Source organism: Falco biarmicus, chromosome 9 (genome assembly GCF_023638135.1).
Source record: "Falco biarmicus isolate bFalBia1 chromosome 9, bFalBia1.pri, whole genome shotgun sequence".
Classification (NCBI taxonomy): domain Eukaryota; kingdom Metazoa; phylum Chordata; class Aves; order Falconiformes; family Falconidae; genus Falco; species Falco biarmicus.
In genome coordinates this window covers 5459524-5479522 of record NC_079296.1, presented here as the reverse complement: position 1 = coordinate 5479522, position 19999 = coordinate 5459524, and the positions used below count along the sequence as shown (strand labels likewise).

The window sequence follows — 19999 nt, the reverse complement described above, 5'->3', positions numbered from 1 at the left end:
GAGAGGAGCTTTCTCAGACAGTGCCAAGCAGTTACTAGGCTCTCTGCCTTCCCTTCCTCGCTGTGCAAAGCACCTTTCTCTCCTCTCGATAATGAGGTGATTAGATAAATCTTGGGGTGATGTGGCTTTTGCCCTGTACCTGGAACATAAAGCCCAAAGCAGTGGTTGGGTCTAGGTTCAGCCTTGCAAACGATGGGGTGATGTCCCCCCCAGCTAGCAGTTAGAAGGCGGTGCTGCCTCATCTCTGCTCACTCCTCTGGCTGCTTACCAGTTCCCATCTGTCTTTATGGGAGTCCTGATACCCTGTATCTAGTGTAGAAGAGGAGTAGTCCAGTGGTGCTTCTGCATCCAGTATGTCACCGCACCCAACACCCAGCGTGCTGGACAGCAACAGAGAAGTCAAGCGGCGTATGTTCAGGGACAGGTTCTTCCTAATTCACATGTTGGGGCTGTTTCATTTTCTGAGTTATGACTTCTCTATTCCTGTCGCATTTCCCCCCAGCTAATAAAAGTGGCTGTTTTCCCATCGGTTTGAACATTCCTTTCTCCTTCAAGCCCTGCTGAAATCTTGGCACGTAGCAGATTGGGATGGGTCGTAGCAGATTGGGATGGGTCGGTCATTAGTGAATCTTTTTTTCCCCTGCAAGTTCCCCTTAGCTGTGCTGGTTTGTAGTTCCCCACCTAAAGACTGGCTGTTGTGTTTGGACGGAGGGATTTCCCTGCCCGTTATCAACATGGTGTGTTCTCATTAGGTCTCAATATAATGTGATATCTAGACGTGAGATCACAGAAAGAGATGCTGACAATCCATGTGTTTATCCAGTGATGGGAACATGGGTTCTGTCTGTGTTGCAAAGGCATCTTACGTTTACAGCCTTTCTGTGAAGCTTTTTGCCACAGTATCCAGTATCACCACGCAGCTCTCTTAAATTAACGTCCCACCCAGCCTCTGGCAACAAGGAAAATGCGGTCATCCCGGGTTATGAGGTGGAAAAATGGACATGAAGGCCAAAGAGATTAAATGCCTTGCCCAAGGATGCTCAGAGGGCCAGTATCAAGGTCTCGCTCTGCTCTCCTGGGCTTTGTCTCATAACCACAGGGCACCTTTCCTCGCCGATGTTATCTTGACTGCTCTGGCAGAGCCCCAGAGACTTTCACCAGCTGAGCAGAGAGGGAAATTTACAGGTTTATAACAGGAATCAGAATCCAGCCAGGGATCCCAACCTCGTGCACTTTTCCTGGTATGCTGTCGCTGCAGACCGTTGCTGTTGCCTGTGGCTCTTCCATCTCGTGGTTAAACAGGACCTTGACAGCTGCTTTGCTTCTCCCAGTGATCAGTGCAGGTTCCACAGCACAGCTCCATTGATTTTTGTGGCCCTGATAGAGGGAGAAACCTCCCTTTTCCCTGCATCCTGGCTTTTCTATGTACAGCTGATCACCACAGCAGGGGGTATTGATTTACTAATTGGGCAATGATTTCACCTGATTGATAATAAAGCGTTGGACAACCTCCCTGCTGAGCTGAAACTCAGCCCGGCAGCTACTGGTGGATTACTTGTCCTTTTGCAGCAGATAGTTCCCTGTTGTTAAGTAAACTGATCTGTTGCTTGGTAACCCTCAAATTACTGTAGTAAATGGTTGGAGACACAAGGAAGGTGTCAAATAGAAACTTTATCGGGTGATGGAGGGTGTTGAGCAGAGCGTACAGCTGCGCTGCACAGTTTTTGCAGCAGAGCTGGGTGGGTGGAGGGCACACCTTGACCTGGCACTGTGTGTGCACCCCCCAGCATCCTCTGTGCCGCTGGGGCCGGTGGGTTCAGCAGGGCGGTGGGACAAGGCACATCTGCTGCTGGAGGTGCTGCAGGACGGCATGCCCGACCATGGCTTGGCTTTGTGAGCTGCGCAGTCCCTTCTGAGGCAGTGCTGTCTTTTTGCCTTAGTTTCTGTGGGTTCAAAGAGAGCAGTGGCTGTGCATCTTGTTTCTCTGGTATGCCCAGGCTCTAGCACTTCTGCCAACGCAGAATCTTTTAATTAATGTAAGAATGGAGACTACAGCAAGGTAGTGGAGTCTTTTCGCCTGTGTATTCTAGGCTTTCTCTTTCAGGGAAAAGTCTTTCAGTCATAAACAAAGACCCAGACAGCCAAGAGTTTGTTTCCCTTGCTGCCTTTGTGTCTTTGGCCTAATGAATAGGATGATCTGTTGCTGCAGCCAAAAATCCTTCCTTCTCCTGTGATCCCTGACATGGTTCTGGACACCTGAAGGGAACTACGAGAGGCAGTGCTGTAAGACATCAACCTTCAGGATCACTGAGGTCCGTGTGTTGTCATAAATGCATGCTGGCGTGGATGTGGGGCTTCTCTTCAATTCCCTCATATTTAGAGGGACAGGTAGATTTCTGTTCACTTCGCTGGAAATTTTTGGGATCTGTTACTGGTCGTTATAAAGAGGAGAGCAGGGTGTGCAGCCACCGATAGTTGTGGCTGCCCCGTTGTGCCCAGGGCCATGGGAACATGGCAGGGAGCAACAGGTCCTGCACTGAAGAGAGGGCAGCTTAAATAAGCGAGGGTGACAGCAGCAATGAGGATGAGATTTGCCCAAGGTTACAGAGCAGGACAGTGGCAGAACGTGTGGTGGAAAAATGCTGAGTGGGTTTTTATATTTATAGCTGGCAGTTTAGGGCTACAGGGAGATCCATGTTGGAGTTTAGTGGCTGGGCAGAATGCAGCTACCTTTGCAAAAGCTGGTCTCTGGAGAGGGAGGCTGCAAGGTGCATGTGATGTCTGCAGGATGCTGCAAGAAAAGAGTCTGTTGGGTTTAGACTCCTGACATTTTCATTTTTTTGCTTGTTTGTTTGGGGTTTTTCTGTTTTCAAGCTCTGGATTTAAGCTCTGTTTATAAAATGTTTCCATTGTTCGATGTCTTAAGGCTGTTAGAATTTTTTTATTATTATTATAATTTTCAAACTGCTGTGTCACCTAATTCATCAGTCTTCAGCGCACAACCTTCCCTCCTTCTCCCCGCCACCCCTGCAAGAGCATTTGTACAGAACAAAGACTTGCTTTTAAAAACGGCATGATATTTTGCCACCTTTGTGAAAACCTGTCACAACAATATCTAATTTTGCATGAGACAGAATTTCAAATCAAGCCTCAAGAAAAGGAAGCTGTTCTTCTGCTAATGCGCAAATGTCACTTTCCACGGCTGTAAAATAAGTAACCCACCTAGCAGCATTTCAGAGAGAAGGAAATCTAATTCCTCTTCTCTTCCCTCAGGTCTGACCTTCTCAAGAAGACCCATGGAAAACATCGCCTCGCTGAGATCTTGCGATCTGAATATTCCAGTGGGATGGACACTGGTGTATCCAAGGTCAAGAAGAAGAAAAAACAGAGAAAACCTGGCAACCAGCAGATTCCAGCATAAGCCGGGACCTTCCAGTCATTGGCTGCAAAACCTGCTTGAGTGCCTCAGCCGGGGGCCAGGGTGACCTGCCAAATCAACTGACGAGTGTTTCAATTTATCAGGCAAATATGGGAGGGATCTTGGGGATCTTGGCCTCCTCCCCTTCATTCCACAGGTCCAAATGGAACTGAATCCAGGCATGTCCTGTTGCACTGCTGCCATTTAATGTGGCTTCCTGAAGATGCACCACATTTCTAAGGTGTATTTTGCAAGAAAAATAAAAAAGGTTAAATATGTTTTTCAAAGAATTGTGATGTCAGTGTAACATGAAAGTGAGACAGGTGTACTCAGACAGGAGATGCTTGCTTGTTTAACAGACCTGTAGAAACACTCCACAATCTTGTTTGCTTGCTTAGTTTTAAGCAGATAAACAGGAGTGGCGCAGGAGGTGGTCCAGGAACATATTTAAGAGGCAAGGGGAGGCTGCCCTTTCCCCTGTCATGGTACAGGTGGGAACTTCTGCTTCTGTCCCCGGTAACGCAGCCACGTTGCTGCCACCTTCTCTCCTGTCCTTTGCGTGCAGGGGCAAGGTCCATCCCCTGACACCCATCGTTAGTCAGATATTGCCATCTGCAAGGAATCTCTACATTTCAGTGCCAGTGGTAGGATGGTGGAGAACTCTTCAGTGTAATGACACATGGTCCCTTTGGGGCAGAGCTCATGGGCGCAAAACTTCATGTCAAAACTCCCGAGTTTGGGAACAAACGTTGTCACTGTGGGAAGAAGCCAGCGTGGAATCCAGCAATCTCCAAACTTCTCCTTGCCTGCAGCATGTTGTCACACCTAATTATATAACGCAGAGTATGTATGAAATGTCTCACCTCTCTGAACATTAAAGCCTTTGCAGGCTCTTGCTAACACTCGCCAGCAGTAACCCCGGCTTGCGGGGTTCTCTCTGCTTTGGCTGGGCTTTGTTTGAGCACATCCCAAGCTAATGGATTTGGCTTCTTGCTTTTCCCATTTGCCTTTTTTCTTGTTCTTGCTTATCAGAGAATTGGGACTGCTGAGGAAAAGATGCAGTTCGCCATTGCCCAGCATGTGAAATGGAACCTGAGCTCTGGTGAAGTCCTTGGCAAAACTCCCCTTTGAACTGGTGAGGCATGGGGGCTGCGTGGGGCAGGCCGGGGGCTCCCCCAGTGTGCAGGAGATTTACAAACTCTTCCAGCACCTACGGGTGAGCACCCACCTCCTCTCCCTGTCGTCCTCCCTATGCTTCTGCCGGCACCTCCTGTAACACAAGTGCCAAGCAGTACACGTTTCAAAACCATGCAAAACTCTGCCAAAACCCAACTTCCAGCTACCTGTGTTTTCCTCAAGGAAAGGGAGGAGGAAGAGCAGCCCACCTGTGACCTGAGCCAGGCATGTTGCTTAACGCAGGACCAGAAAGCGCTCAAATCCAGTGGCAATTTCAGGTGCCAGCAGGGAAAAAGTACTGAAAAAGGAGTATAACCAGATGAAAATGGTGCCTGCTTTGTGAATACGGAATTGAGGGCACTTACTTGGGGCTATAGTGAGTCATACTAAGGACTGTAGGAGGGAAGCAATCAGCCCAAAAGTATTTGATTTCTGAAGTGAACGTTAACTTTTGAGAACCAAGATACTTTTTTTTCCTCCCAGGCAATTACCAAACACACTGATTTTACTGCAATACTTTTTTTGAATGCTTCAGAAAGTTGCTAAAAAGGCTCCAGTATGAAATTAACCATGTTTTTGCAGGGAGTCTGAAGTTACCAGTGTTTATTAGACTAAGATAAAATAATAACAAAGCCCATTTGATTTTGTTATGAGTATTGTTCCAAAGCGCAATCAGGTTTAAGGCAAATGTCAACTGAAACAGAAAAGAAACCCCCGAGGATGAAAATGACTCAGGGAGAGTGATGCAGGGAGTGCAAGTTTGGGAAGAGCTGATCTTGTGCGTGAGGGGAAAATATATGACCTTCCCCTGGGTAGCTGTCATGTGTGAATTAATAGGGACTATTGGCAAATTCATAATAGTAGGAATAAACGCTAACAGTGCATCGGTGAGAGACACCAGGAAATCTCAGTGCCGTCTGTATTAACTGGGCACGTGACGTTACAAAAGGTTATGATGAATAATACGATTTAAAAAAAAAAAAAAGTAACGGCTTTTTCTTTTGGCTTTGCCCTCTTTTAGCAGATACTGCTGGATTACTTGTGCGATTAGGGAAAAGGAGGAGATTGCTAAACAAGAAAGTGTTAAAAGAAACGCACACACACCTGAAGCTAAACAGTGTGCTCTTAATAAACTTGAAGGCATATGTGCAAAGTGTGTTTGAATTGTAGCTGCTTTAGCAGGAACCAGATTCTGCCTTTATTTACACTTTGGCAGCTGTAGCTCGGCTCTGAGCTGGCTTTATCCCCTTGCATCTCAGTTCGGGAAGGACCTGGTACCTTTGGAGTTAATTTGTACTCAACTCAAAACACCTTTTCACCCAGGCAGGGCAGGTGTGGTACTGGTGGTGGAGCAGGGGTGGCCGAGGAGCTGCAGCAGGAGCAGGGTGTTGGTGGTGCCGAGGCTCCTGGGTGCTCAGAGGACGCAAATGGTGCAGGAGCTGGTGGGTTCCCTTGGCACAGCCCTGGCGTGGAGCACCATGGATTTGTCCCCTTGCTCGGAGGTGCGTGGGGTGTGTGGCAGGGGGCTTGGCTGGGGGGGGGGGGGGCTGCCTGCGCCGCCGGGAAGGGTGGGGAGATGGGCTCTGGGTGTCACCTGGTGCACCTGCAGCTCCACCTGACTGCGCCGGTGCTGGCTTGGGCCAGGTTTGCGATCTTGTCTTACGGTGCATGGCAGGGGCCCTGCTGCCCTTCAGCTTGGAGTTGCTGTTTGGTTGGGAAGTGACAGCACTTGGGAGCTTTTGTCTAAAGCTGCCTGCGAGTCAGACCTGAGCTCGTCTGGGTTTGCTTCCCGTGCTGCTCCTCTGCTCTCGCACACAAGTCCTGCCTCTCCCTGGAGATGCTCTTGTGCCTTTTCTCAGCTCTCTTCTGGCTCTGTGTCCTTTGCCAGTGGTGGGAGCCCACATCCTCCTCTCCTCTGCAGCTGGAACATCTGGAGTTTGCACTTCAGGAATAGGAAAAAGCAAGGAGTCACCTTGGGACAAGGGTCATGGTTGAACAGGCACTTTCAGTGTCTCAGTGACACACATGACACCTTGGCACGGGTACCCCACAGCTGAGCAGCACCCATAACTGAGCAGGGTGGAAAGTGGCAGAACTTCCCTGTCTACAGCAACTTGTTTTTTAATATAAGTCTGGGGAGAGAGCGGGAAAAGCATGGATGGTTCTGGGCTTTCTATTCTGGCATGGTTTTGTTTGGTGTTCAGATGAAACTGTGAAGTATCCTGGCTGGAAACAATTCTGCTGATTTGATTGAGTTTGTGTGTGTTGGCATGTTCAGCAGAGCAGCTTTTGTTCTTTGTTCCAGGGGTGGTGGTCCTGGTTAACGCTGTGTCGGGAGGGGAGGAGGATGGCCCTGGAGCTGGGTGGAAGCCCAGAAGGGGTTTGAGAGCCAGGATTGTGTGCAGTCCTGGCAAACCCACTGCACTGACTGGTTTGTGTCTTGGATCCAGAGCCTGGAGCTGACACAAACTGACCCCCAGCAGCCTGTCTGTTGGAGTCTGTACCCCAGGGAGAAATCGGTGGAGCAGAACTGGTGCAGTAAAAAAAAGTTCCCTCTAAAAGTTCCCTCAATGGGAGTGGTGCTCCTTGTCAACCGTGCCATTTTTACTGCTGCATGGAATTGCATCCCAGCACAGCCTGTCCCACCCCTGAGGACTCACAGGGATCGTGCCCGCCTGGCATCAGCCTCTGGAAATGAATTTCCAGCTGGGCCAGGGGCTGCAGGAGGTGCGGGACTGGTGCTGGTGGGTTCTGTGGTAGCGGGGACCCGTCTCGGCCCCTGCACTCAGGCTGGAGGCACAGCTGGTCCTTTGGTGCCTTTGGGGGCTGCCGAGACCCTCCCGCACGAGATGCTGTTGCTGTGGTGAGTGCGGTGCTCTCTGACAAGAGCCCCCAGCGTGTGGTGTCTTCCCTAAAATGATTTATTTTGAAGCTCGCCTTGCTTGCCTCTGCTACGAGATGTCCCTGGAGGAGACGGCTCCGGCCTTCGGTTCCCCCCCAGTCTCCTTCCCTCCCAGGCAGACCCCGCGGCCGTTCCCCCTTCCCGACTTCCTTGGGGGGCTGCCCCACTTTCTCCCACCATCCTGACACAAACCAGCCCCTGTCACAGTGTTACGGTGCTGGCTCAGACCTGCTGTTACAGGAGAGTTTCCAGCTTCTTCCAGATGTGAAATGGCAAATTTAAATATTGCAATTACAAACGTGTAACGAAGCCTTGTACTTCATTAACGGAAGAGGAGGAATCTGCTATGGCTACAAGGACAATTAAATATTAGAGAATGTCTTTGATTCACATTCCTGCTGTGTAAATGGGAGGAAGGTTGCTGTACGCTCCCTGCCTTTGCGCTCACAAAATGAAAAGCACACCCACTGCAAGTTGTCCTTTGATAGATTTTTAATATGATTTTAAAGAGTTTTGTTTGGCCTCATTCTTATTCAATGAGATTAATTTAAAGCACTTATCCCCTGGGTTTAAGTCAATCCATGTAGGATTTGGGCCGGGGGTTTGTTGCCCGGGGAGGGGGGTTGTTTGCAGGCCTCTCTGAAAGACTCCTTTCCCACTTCATTAACCCCGAGCTGGGAGCGACCTCCCTTCCTCCTCCTCCTCCTCCTCCTCGCCCCAGCCGAGCGGGGGGATTTACCAAACTCCCCCATTCACATGCAAAGGACGAGCCGGCCCCACAAAGCCGGGGGGTCTCGCCCCCAGGCGTGGCTGCGCATTTGCCCGAGCCGACAATAACCCTCCCCGCGGGGCCGGGGGGGGGGGCCGGGGCAGAGCCCCCCCGGCCCGGGGGCATCGGGCTGGGCTGGGCCAGGGCAGCCGCGGGAGGGGGGGGGATCTGCAGGGCCGGGCGGGGGATGCCGGGGCGGGGGGTGGCCCCGCAGACAGCCGGGCCCGCCGGCTGCGAAGGGCCGGGGGGGGAGCGGGGGGCCGGGGGGAGCCCGCAGCCCATCTGTCGGCTCCCCGAGCCGGCGAGGCGCTGCCCGGCTGTCCCGGGGACCAGCTGCCGGGCTCGCTGGCCGCGGCCAGCTGAGCGACACTTTTAAAGGGTGGAAACAATCCATTTTCCAAAGCGATCATTTAAAGCACTTAGGCAATTATACACTTAAGATTAGCGTTATTAATTCACCAATGCCGCGGCTACCCCCGCGCCCCGGTGCGCCCCCCCCCCCCCCCCGTCGCCCTCAGCCCCGCGGCGGAGCGGCCGGCCCCGCATGCCGGCACTGGGGGGGGGGCAGCCCCGGGGAGGGGGGGTCTTCCCGCCGTGGGAGGTGGGAAGCTGGGAAAACTTTGCTTTTTTCCCTTTCCCTCGGCGGCGCCAGAGCAAACAAGCCGGGGGGGGGAGGGATGGGGGGTGGGGGAAGAAAGGGCCGGCGGAGGCGAGACCCGTTTGTTTGTAAAGAAGTTTTATTTCCACATTTAAAAAAGGGGGGAGCTGACCCCCCCGCGCCCCCCGCCCCGGCCGGGCCGGCCTCGGGATACAGACTGACAAGAATCACTTACACAAATACGCCCTCAGGGTTCACAAATAAATAATTCATATACATTTTGCGCACCGTATTTACATTTCGCCGCTTTTTTTTCCCCCTTTTTTTGTTTGGGTTTTTTTTTTTTTTAGTAGTTACGGACGTCCCAGAGTCTTGCTGCGGCGGGCGGAGACCCCCCCTCCCCAAACTCCCCCCCCCACCCCAGGTCTTTCCCGGCGGCGGAGCCGGTGCCCCGGGATGGCAGGGAGGGGGCTCTCCGCAGCCGTCCGTGGCGGCGTGGTTCGGCCCCCCCGGCAGTTCCTGGGGAGGAGGCGGAAAGGCAAAGCCCCCCCTGGAGCAGCCGGCTCCTGCCCGTGCTCCCGGCCCCGTCCCAGGCTTGGAGGGGGGGTGTCCCGCAGCGGCCCCGCTGCCCTTCGGGGGCACAAGGGGGGTTTAAAGCGGCGGGTGCCCCGCGGGGGGGGGGGGGGGGGGGGGGGCAGCCCTCCGGCTGTCCGTCCTGCCGAACCCGCACTTGCTTCTTGCATTCTTTATATATATTTAAAAAAAGGAGGTGGGGGGAGGTCTCATTTATATATATATATATATATATATATTTGGGGATGAGCGGGAGTCTGTCACTTGCACGCGGCCCCAAGGGGGTGTGCCCCCCCCCCCAGCCCCCGCGGCCCAGTGGGGCTGCCCGGGGCTCACCGGGGCTGCGCGGCCCGGGGCAGGACGCCGGGCAGCGGGGGGCAGGGGCGGGGGGGGCTCGCTGCCGCCCTGCAGTCCGTGGATGAGGATGCGGGGCACCAGGGGTCTCTGGAGGGCGGGGGGCGGCGCGCTGGGGCCGCGGTACAGGTACAGCGCGGCGCCGGGGTCCAGGTTGGAGACCAAACTCTGCGGGTAGAAGTAGGGCGAGGGGAACATCCTCTGGAGCGCTGAGTAGTTGCCCGCCTCGGCCAGCAGCTCCAGGCCCACCGCCGTCTGCCTTTTCCACTTGGTCCTGGGGGGGACAAATCGAGAGAGGGGGTCAGGGAGGGGGGGGATGCTCCAAGAGCCGCTCCCGAGGCCTTTTACCCTTTGCGCGCCCCCTTTCCCCGGGCGCTGCGCTGCTTGCGCATCCGCGCTCCCCGCCGCTGGCTCCCGGGGGCAGGCCCGCCTGTACGGCGGGGATGGGGTGGGATCGGGTCGGGTGGGGTGGGGTGGGATCGGGTGGGGTAGAGTGGGATCAGTCCAGCGCGGAGGAACGCAGGCCTCGTTAACGGAACGAGGAGGGGGGGTCTCTCCCTGCTGTCCCCCGCCGCGGCAGCCCGGCGTGAGCGCCCAGGGAGCATCCCCGGAGGCACCGGAGCCGCAGCCCGGCTGGGATCCTGTCGGGGTGGCGATCCCCGCGATATAAATCGCGACCAGTTCCAGTCCCTTCCTGGTGTGTCAGTTCCAGATTGCAAATGCCGAACAGCATGTGGCACCTGGTGGGTGACCCGGGGGATCCCCGCTCTGCCCCGCAGCCCCGCTGCTGAGCCGGGGCTCCGGGATCCCCCCCGGGCCGAGGGCGCTCGGGCCGCTGCGGGAGTCCGGCGGGGACACACGCGTGGGGCGGCGTCCCGGGGCATTCGTTTGCGGCATATATATATGTGTGTGTATAGATATATATGCCTGTATATTTTTATATATATGCACATATACGTACCTATAGGTATGTGGGCATATATATGTGTGTGTGCTGGATCTCACGGGGAAGCCCCGGGACCTCGCCCACGTCGGGGCCGCCGGCGGGGAAGGCGGCTGGGGAGGGGGCTTGGGGGGCCGCCTCGGCTCCGGCATGTCCTTGCCGGAGGGATTGGGGAGTATGAGCGCCCACCCCCAGCACCCCTAAACTCCCCCAACCCCCCGACGCGTTGATAAGTCGCGGATCTTTGCGGGTGGAGGAGCGGGACGGGAAATGGGAGGGAAGGTTAAGACCGGGGGGGGGGGGGTCTAGGGCGCTGCGTCCGGGGGTCCCTCGTTTGGTGGCGGTGGCAATGGGGGTGGGGGCTGGGGAAGCGCCGGCGGGGGTGTCCGGATAAATCCACTGAAGCCGTCACATGTCTCCAGCCTTTTTACAGATTTGTCGCTAAAGCGCTAAACCTATTTCCACCAGTAAATTATTCATCATAATAATAATTGTGTAATTACTGTAAGGGGCGTTAATTATTGATGCCCAAAGCAGTAATTGGTATCTATTATTAATGGGCCGATGTGTTATGCTGTTGTGTTTAGCTGGAAGCCCGGTTCTGCCTCCCCGCCTTGTACGGATTGCACCCCCCGCCCCAGACCTGCCCGGCCTCGGCATCACTTTTCTCCCCCTCACTTTGGGGTAAAAGGCCCGGGGGTGGGGTAAGACACGGGACCGCAGCTCTCTTGGTGCCCGGAGGGACGCGGTGGTTGTGGGGTGCAAATACCCTGCGCGGTTTGGGGGTGCGGGGCCGGGGAGGGGGCAGGATGGGACCCCGGTGCTGTGGCCAGGAGGGAAGGGTGCTTTTTTACCTTCTGTTCTGGTACCACGTTTTCACCTGCGTGTCGGTGAGGTTGAGGGAGGCGGCCAGCTCCATCCTGTCCTGCACGCTCAGGTATTTCTGCCTCTCGAAGCTGCGCTCCAGCTGGGCCAGCTGATGGTCGGTGAAGGCGGTGCGGGCTTTGCGCGGCTTTTTCAGCCGCACTGGGGGGCTGTCCCGGGAACTGGAGATCTCTCGGTCCCCTTCTTCTTTCACTGAGCCGAGAGGGAGGAAGAGAGGCCGTGTCAGGGCAGGGAGGGAAGGGGGATACCCCTCCGAAGAGGGGGGGACCCCCACCGCAGCAAGAAGCCGGAGCAGACGGGCTCAGGTACCGAGCGGGGCTCACGGTACATTTGCTCTGCAGCCCCCTAAATTTTAATCTCGGCTGCCCATGGGGGATCGAGGGGGCCCCGAGCCGGGCCCGACCCTTCCCCTTCCCAGGGGCCCTGGGAGTGGGGCGGGGGGGTGTGCTGCAGGGACCCCCGGCCCGGCCCCGCCGCGCTCCTGCCCAGACCCCCCCCATGTCCTTCGCCCCTCATTTCTCCCGGGGCAGGACCCTGCTCCGGGTTTATTCCTCAAAACCCAACACCTTTCTCGATGCTGGGATATTTTTTTTTTCTTTCCTTTCTCCATCTCTTTTTTTCTTTTTTCAACTTAAACCAAAACCAATCCCAAATGACAATTGGGAGCCCCCATTTTTGGGGAAGGCAGTTACCGGGGAGATGCTGCTTCTCCCTCCCCGCGGAGCAGCCTCCATCCTCCCGGGATGCTGCCGGGGCACGGAGCAAACCTCCCTTCTTCTGGGCGCCCAACGAAATACTGAGGAAGGGGCTCCGCAAGCCCCTGCCCCCGCCGGGTTTTATATTAAAAATTGCCGAATGTGACGGGCTGGCGGCGCGTCGTTACCGCGGCCGGTACGTACGCACCGGCGGAACGACGCGGGAATTTACGCCTCGAAACATTAGTAGGAAATGGGAAAAATTCCGAGCAGAAAATAGAAAAGGGGGAAAAAACAAATCCCTGTTTGTGCTCGCCTTCCCCACCCTCCTGAAGGAGATTAGGTGGCAAAAAGGCTTGGTTTATACAAACCGGCGGATTTTGTTGTTTTGGTTGGTGGTGTGATATTTGGCTTTTTGTTTTTTGTTTTTTGGTTTTTTTTTTTCCGGGGGTTTATGTTAAATTTGCGGGTGGCGGGGGTTGCAGGGACAGGGCTGGAGCCGAGCGCGAGCTGATTTCTCTCTGTAGGAAGACAATAATCCGGTTAATTGAGCCACCGGGGAGCGAAACCCTTCAACCAGAAACGGCGGCAGAGACCGAGCCCGGAGCACGGAGACCCGGCTCCGCTTCCCGGGAATTTCCGGGAAGGGGCCGGATCCGGACCAGGCCGGGCGGGGGTAACCCGGGGGTCCCGGGCCCGCTCCTTCCCGGGAAAGGCCCGAAAGTTTGCGCAGAGTTTTGCGCAGAGGGGAGCGGCCCCCGGGCCCCCGCACCCCGGGGAAGGCAAATCCCCGCCGACCCCCGGCCGCCTCAAAAGTTCCTGCTCTCCAAAGGGCTGCGCTCGGCGGCTTCCACGGCCTCTGCCCCGCCAGTCCTAGCTTAAACAAACAAACAAACAAAAAAACAAAAAAAAGGGGAAAAAATTATAAAAATATATATATTACGGATTTTTCGGCATTTTGGCATGGGCCAAATCCTGCCACTGCGGGTCAGGCCCGGCCCCGCAGCCCCTTTGCGGGGTAAATCGGGGGCGTTTTACCCCAGGAAAGGCTGTTTCCAAAGCAGCAAAAAGGGATCGAGGTGGGAGCGGGGACCTTCCCCGCCTCCCCGCCGGAGCGGCGGTTTTACCCTCATTAAGATGTAGTTTCCTCTCCATGTAAGCTGTGTTTTTCCCCCATTTAAACCGTGTTCTCCCCCCGTTATAGGCTGTGTTCTCCCCCCCGTTATAGGCTGTGTTCTCCCCCCCGATTTAAGCTGTGTTTCCCCCAATATTTAAGGGATGTTTTTTCCCACATTTAAGCAGCGTTTTTCCCGGGGCTGCCCCGTCGCAGGGGCAGGAGAGGAGCCGAGCGCGGCTGGAAAGCGGCCCCCTCCCCCCCCCAAAAAAAGCGGCGCCCCCAGCCCGGGCTTGGCCGGCTCGGGGGGTTGCGGAGAACCAGCGTTTCTTCGCCTCCTCCCTCGCTGCCATCGCGTCTCGGCGGTTTGGGGGAAGGGGAGGAAAGCTGAAGGAATTCGGTGGGAGGATGTAGGAGGCGAAAACAAAACGCCGAGGTGGGAATCGCGGCTGTTCCCCGGCCCGGCCCTGCGGCACCGGGGGGCGATGCCACCTTCCTCCGGGGTCGCTTCCAGCGCCGGCCCCGGCCCCGGGCTCCGTCCTTCGTTCAGAACGAAAATCCCCCGCGACGCCCGGAGCCTCCCGCCGCCTTCGGAGCTCATTCGGGTGAATGTTTTTTCCTCCATGAACCGGTTTTCACGCGGTGGCTCCGGGCGGGCTGAGGGTGTGTTTGCAATCGGGACGGGGCTCGGCCCGGTTCTTCCTTTCCTGCCAGCCCCCCCAAAATCCAGCGGCCCCGCAAGGTGCCCCTTTCTCGCCCCAGCTGGCTACCATCGCCTTCCCCTCGCAAACACCCGGCAAAACAATTTTCCAGGGTGAAAGTTTTTGCAGGGGTGATGGGGCGGGATGGGCGAAGGCACCCGGGATAAACTGCTCCGGGGGCGCTAGGACGGACCCCAACCCCCCTGTGCTGTTCCCGTGCCTCCCCCCACCCCGGCTGCCGTCGGAGGAGGCCGGGAAAGGGCGGCAAGGGGCCCGGGAGGCCGAAGCCCCCGCATCCAGCCCCACGGCCCGCCGGCGCCGTGGATGCGGCTCGGGCTCCCTCTCTGCCGTCCTCGTTTTTAAACCATCCCCAAAATAATAATAGAAATAATACAAATCCAGTCCAACTCCGCCGACTTTCTTTTTCGTTTCTCCCCGGAGCAGGGGAAATACCCGGCAAACAAAACCGTGGTTATTTTATTATTGTTTTCTTTCTTTCCTTTTTTTTTTTTTTTCCCCCTCACAGGCAGAAATCCGCCTCCGGTTCTTCTCTCCCCTTTCCCCGCGGGTAGGAACGAAACAGTCGCATCTTCCCGGCGGAAAACAGCCCGGCGCATCCCCCGGGCGCGTTTGGCGAAGCGCCGATCGCCTCAAGCCCTTCCACCGGGCCGAGCCCCACCGAACCCCCAAGTTTTCCCAAGTTGGTGCCGACCTCGCGGTCATTTCGGGGGCGACCGGTGCGGCGACCCCCCGCATCAGCGGGGCGCGTCGCAGCCGGCCCCGCAGCGAGCTCCCGGCGCAGCGGGAGCCTCGGGGCCGCCGGAGTCTTTGGGTCCAGGCCGCCCTGCAAAGCCCAACGGAGGAGCGGCTCTTACCTTTGTACTCCGAGTCCGAGGAGGAGCTGCTGGTGTTTTTTTCCATTTTCTCCCTAAAGTCCTCGCCAGGCTTGGTGGGGATCCTGCCCGCCGGCTCCTGCCCGCCGTGAGGTCCATTGGTGCTGGAGTAAGGGGCGCAGGCGGCCAGGGGCTTGCAGTCGGCCAGGATGTCTCTGATGAGGAAGGAGGAGGTGACGGTCCGCGACTGGGAGGGAGCCGAGACCTGCCCCGGCTGGAGGTGCGCATCCAGGCCCGGCCGCGGCCCCGCCGCCTCCAGGCACTCGCGGCCCGGTGAGCGGGGCGAGGGGCACCCGCTGCTGCCCTCCGAGCGGGGGCTCAGCTCCAGCGGGGACCGGCCGTCGCCAGCCAGCGGGTCCCCTTTAGGCACGGCCGGGCTGCCGGCTCGGTGGGAGAGGATAGAGTCGATCCCAAACCCGGTGGAGCCCTCCATGGCCCCCGCGAGGTGCCGGCGCTCACACGGGCATTGGCGGGGAGGGCGCGGCAGAAGCGGTTTGATAATGATAATTAACAATAACAGGAGGGGAAAAAAAAAAGAAGAAAAGAAAAAAGAGGGGAAAAAAAGGTAAAAAGGAAAAAAAAAAAAAAAGAGCAAAGTTCAGCCTGGGATCCGGGCAACAATTGCTGCAAGGCTCTCCGAGGCGCTGCGCGTTAGATCCAGGTCTGCTCCGTCTTCAGCATCGCGCCCAGCTGCACTCACAGACAGACAGACAGAAGAGGGGGGGAAGAGGGAGGCAGAGTCAAACTTTGGCCGCCAAGGGGGTGGGGTGAGGGGGGACGGACCCCAACCTCACCCGGGGTCCCGGCGCCTTTCCCGGCCACCCCACCCTTGCCCGGAGCGGCGGCGGCGCGGGGCTGGGGGGCAGCCCGGGGGCTCCCAGCCGGAGGTGGGGAGGCAGCGATCGATAGTGAGGCTTCGCAGCGCCTTAACCGCTTAATGATCCAGAAATCAATGGGGAAGGGCGAGGGGAGGGCGGAGGGGGTGGCCAGCCGTCGGGCCGCCACGGCGCCCCCCTTCCCCGCCAGCACCTCGGACAGCGCCCGGCGGGGACCCGCGGCCGCTCCGGAGCCGGCGGCGCCTTCAGCACCTCGGACAGCGGCGGGAGCGGCGCGCCCTCCCCGCGGGGGGGCCGGGGGGGGGGGATGGGGGGAGAAAATGAACTTGTGCCACTCCGGCTCGGGGACCCCGGCACCCCCCCTCCGTGTGAACGCGCCCATTGGCCGCCAGGCGGTTTGGGGGATGTCACTCCCCGGCGGCGACACCTTGCAGCTTGATTAACGGGAATTAATTGCCGCCCGGATCCCCGCGCTTTCCGGGCGGTTTCCGCCCTCTTTTGCTGTCATTATCCCGCTGATGGGGCTCGTAATGGGATGATTAGCCGGGGGGGCGCGGGGGGGTTGTCGAGGGGTTGCTGCTTTCTGCTCGCCTCCCACCGCAATTAGCCGATCTGCTGGTCCCTCCCAAGCAGGGAAAGTTTTGCTGGACGTTAAAATAAATAAAAGGAAAAAAAAAAAAAAAAGGAAAAGGAAAAAAAGAAGACAAAAAGAAAAGAAAAAGAGAAAAAGAAAAAGAAAAGCACCGAAACCCTCCCCAAAGCTCCAGCGCGGAGGCGGTTGCTCCGAGCCCGAGGTGAGCCTCGGAGCTGCGAATTTCGTTGAATCCCCGCGCAACCGGCGGGGGCCCGGCAGGGGGGTCCTTCAGCGCAAGCAGCCGCGGGGCCACCGGGCAGCCCCCCCCTCTAGAGCAGCCGCTGCCGGAGCGGCGGGGACCGGGCATCGCCTCCCGCCCGGCGCGGCGGCCCCGGGGCCGCTCCTCCCGCTCGCCCAGCGCCCAGCGCCGGTATGACTGGTGCAACTGGGAAAGGCCCGCGCTCCGGGCGGACTTTTCCTGCCGTCAATCCCGTTTGAGATAAACCCCCGATGGCCCCAGCCTGGGCTGCCCGCCCTGCCCGCTCCCCTACCCGTTCCTCCCCAAGACACCAAGTTTCCTCCCTCCCGCCCCGTCGCGGGGGGGGTGGGGGGCGGGGGTTGCTGCTGTTGATCTCCCAGGCTGGAGAGGGACCGGCTCCCGCAGGACTCCCACCTTCCTCCCGGGCAGACTGGCTCCTGCCTCCTCGAGGGTTTATTTTAGGGGCTTTTCCTGGGGGCAGACCCTTCGCCTCGGAGCTGAGCAAAATGTCCGCACCCGGGTGCGTGAAGCTGCGCCACTTTGAAGCGCTGTCGCTGATTATTTCTCAAATACTCGATTTCCTCTGTTCCCCACCTTCCCGGCCAGGCAGCTGCATCTTGTCCCTCTTCCAAAGCCGCCCTTGGCCGGCAGCTTGGAGGCGATCAGCGAGGGGAGAGCCTCCCCCGGGAGCCCGGCTGCCAGCTGTCGGGCAGCGGCGCAGGCAGGGCCCCTAGCACCTCCTGCCCTCGGCCCTGCAAGCTCGGGGCCGCCTGGAATCGGGGCAGCGGAACAAAAGAGCCTTCTAGGAGGATAAACCCAGGCACAAAATCAGCGGCGGCCCCGGTCCCAGCCTGCCCCCCACCCCCGGGGTTGCCGCACGCCCGGCGCTGGGGGCTGATTGTGTTCCCTGTCCCTGGGCGAAGGGTCCGGCTGCTCTGCCCGGGCTCCCTCCCAGCACAGAGGCGTTGGGGGCCAGGCTGGAGCGTCCTGGGCTGCCGAGGGTCGGTTTTGCAGCATCCACCTCCCCAGGTGGGGCTGGGCCAAGTGTCCCTTGGGCTGGACCAGAGCAACAGATGTGCAAGAACTGGTCCCAGTGAGAGATGGGGCAGAGACCCCGATGGGGTTTCCCAGCTCATTGCAGTGTGACTGTGTTGGCTCGTGGGCTCCAACAGCCTTCCTGTCCAGCCACAGACCCCCGTTTGGGATGGAGATTGGCACTGGGATCAGGACCAGCACTGAGGTTGTGTTTGGGACCAGGAATGGGACCAGAAGAGGGAGCAGGGCTGGAAGTGGGTTTGGAATCAGGATTTGGATCAGCCATGCAGGGACAGGCTTGGGCTGGTGGCTCTGCTGCAGTAGTTCCTTCTCTTGAATAAAGTGCCTCCCCCCAAACAACTGCAAGAAATTTTCCAGTTAGACTCACTCTCTGACGCTGTGCAAGATTGTGTGTGTGTCCGTGTCCATCTGTCCAGCAGCTACAGATACACTGGCTACTCATGTTCTAATGTCAGTGTGGCTGATACTAATTAATAGGAATTATCCATATTATTATTATTATGTGTTATATAGTTGTTTCAGAACTAGACTCCCCAAGGCAGAAGTGTGCCCCATTCTGCCCATATATGGTGTCCCCCCATCACTGGACACTGGACAAGTGGGGTCCAAATGATTTGTCTATGGCTCCCAGCACAGGCAGGAAATCCTGTGCGCAGACCACTGAGCGGCATACACTGCCTTCTCTGGGTGCTTCTGCCCTTAAAGCCCATTTTCTAGACTGTTCCTGTTCACACAGGCATGCACTAGATTCGGGGCTCTCTGATGCCAGTTGCATTTCCCATCACCTCCTCACCAGCCCCAGTTGCACCCCAGGGTGGGCCCTAGGACTCTGACAGCTCTGAGAGTTGCCGTGCATCCCACCTCACCGGGTGCTGCTGATGGACAGGGTTGGGCTCTGCTGGCACCAGTTGCCCGCGTGGTTTGGCCCTGGGCCATGGGGCAGGGCTGGTCCCAGGCGTTCTGGGAGCCTTGGGGTGTGTGGGGAGCCCTGATGGGGCTGGGGGATGCCTCCACAGCTGGGCCAGGGGTTGGGGGGCACAGGATGCTGAGCTGCGGTGATGACTGTAGCAAGAGTTAGTCTAGAAATATCTGCTGGTGGTACAGGACAGACCAGTGTCCTGCAAGGGTTGGGCTTAGGGAGGAAAATCCCCGGAGGCTCGGCTGTTCTGGATTTGTCTCTGAAGCCAGGCTGGGTGCTCAGAAGCTGTGCCCAGGCAGGTGCAGGGGGGTGGGATGCTTCGGTGGGATGCTCCGGTAGCCACACTGATGTATCTTCATGGGAAGGAGAAGGGCAGGGGCGGCTTGGGCTGGGGGTCAACGGCAGAAAGTGGGGGGGACAGTCCGCCGGAGGTTCGCAGTAACGGGGAGGAGCAGGGCCTGGCTGCGGGGAACCTGCAGCAGCGATAAAACCCCCTTTACCGGTGGGTGTCACTGCAGGACAAGGAGCCTCCGGCGGCGGGCGGCCGGGACTGCGCGGGGGTCGGGACCCCGGCCCGGGGCTCTGCCGGGCGGGACAGGGGGAGCGGAGGTGGGGGGGTACGGCTCGCCGCTCGGTTGTGCCCCCCAGGGAGCGTGGCCGCGGTGGCACCTCGGGTGGGGGCCGGGCCAGGCAGGGTGGGCTCCCCACCCCGGGGCAGTGGGTGCCCCCTGCTCCCACCGCCCAGCCTGTCCAAGCGGGAAGACTCGGGCCATCTGGGGCACGACCCTTCCCGGGGACGGCGGGGCACAGCGGGTCAGTGGGACAGGCCATGAACCCCACCGAGCAGTGCTCCTCCTGAACGAGGTTGAACTCTTGCCTTTTGGGCTCCTGGTCTCTTTGCTGGCTTCCAGGACCTGTCCCGGATCAGCAGGTCTATGTGGCCTTGGTTCACCCGGCGTGTGTTTGCCAGCCCCTTCCCAGCGCTGCAGGACTCGCTGGAGCCCCTTCCTTCCCTGTGCACCCCCAAGGACTGTAGCAGTTGCCGCAGGCAGGCACAGATGCTGTGGCTGGACCGAGAGCTGGACACGGCTCCTGCCAGGCAGCAGGGCAAACCTCACGCCTGGGCTCCTCACACACTTGGAAACAGCATCATTTTTAGCAAGACAAGTTGTTTAAGGCCAGGCTTCCTCCTCCCTGGGGAGGTGGGAAAGGTCTCTGGTTATAATCCACCCCTGCCAGCATGGCAAACCCTACTGCTATCCTCCTAGTTATTTCAGATGGGTTTTATTTACTGTTTTATTTATGGATTTTCCTATTACTAAGAAAAGGGAACA

The 19999-nt window shown here is 57.8% G+C and overlaps 2 protein-coding genes across 5 annotated transcripts in view; one reads left to right on the top strand and one right to left on the bottom strand.

The window, feature by feature from the left end:
• Positions 1-3708, top strand: part of DDX31 (DEAD-box helicase 31) — a 51030-nt gene extending 47322 nt beyond the window's left edge. For 3 of the 4 annotated variants that reach the window (XM_056353058.1, XM_056353056.1, XM_056353057.1), the window contains one exon: positions 3274-3708. In XM_056353058.1, coding sequence (XP_056209033.1) covers positions 3274-3421 — 148 coding nt within the window. In that variant the 3' untranslated portion in view covers positions 3422-3708. The remainder of the gene's footprint in view (positions 1-3273) is intronic. The other variant, XR_008824125.1, reaches the window with a different exon arrangement.
• Positions 3709-9768: 6060 nt separating this feature from the next.
• Positions 9769-15454, bottom strand: BARHL1 (BarH like homeobox 1). Its single transcript, XM_056352916.1, is given in 4 exon segments — positions 9769-9813; positions 9815-10064; positions 11588-11810; positions 15004-15454. Coding segments are annotated over 4 exon segments (969 nt in total).
• Positions 15455-19999: the final 4545 nt, after the last annotated feature.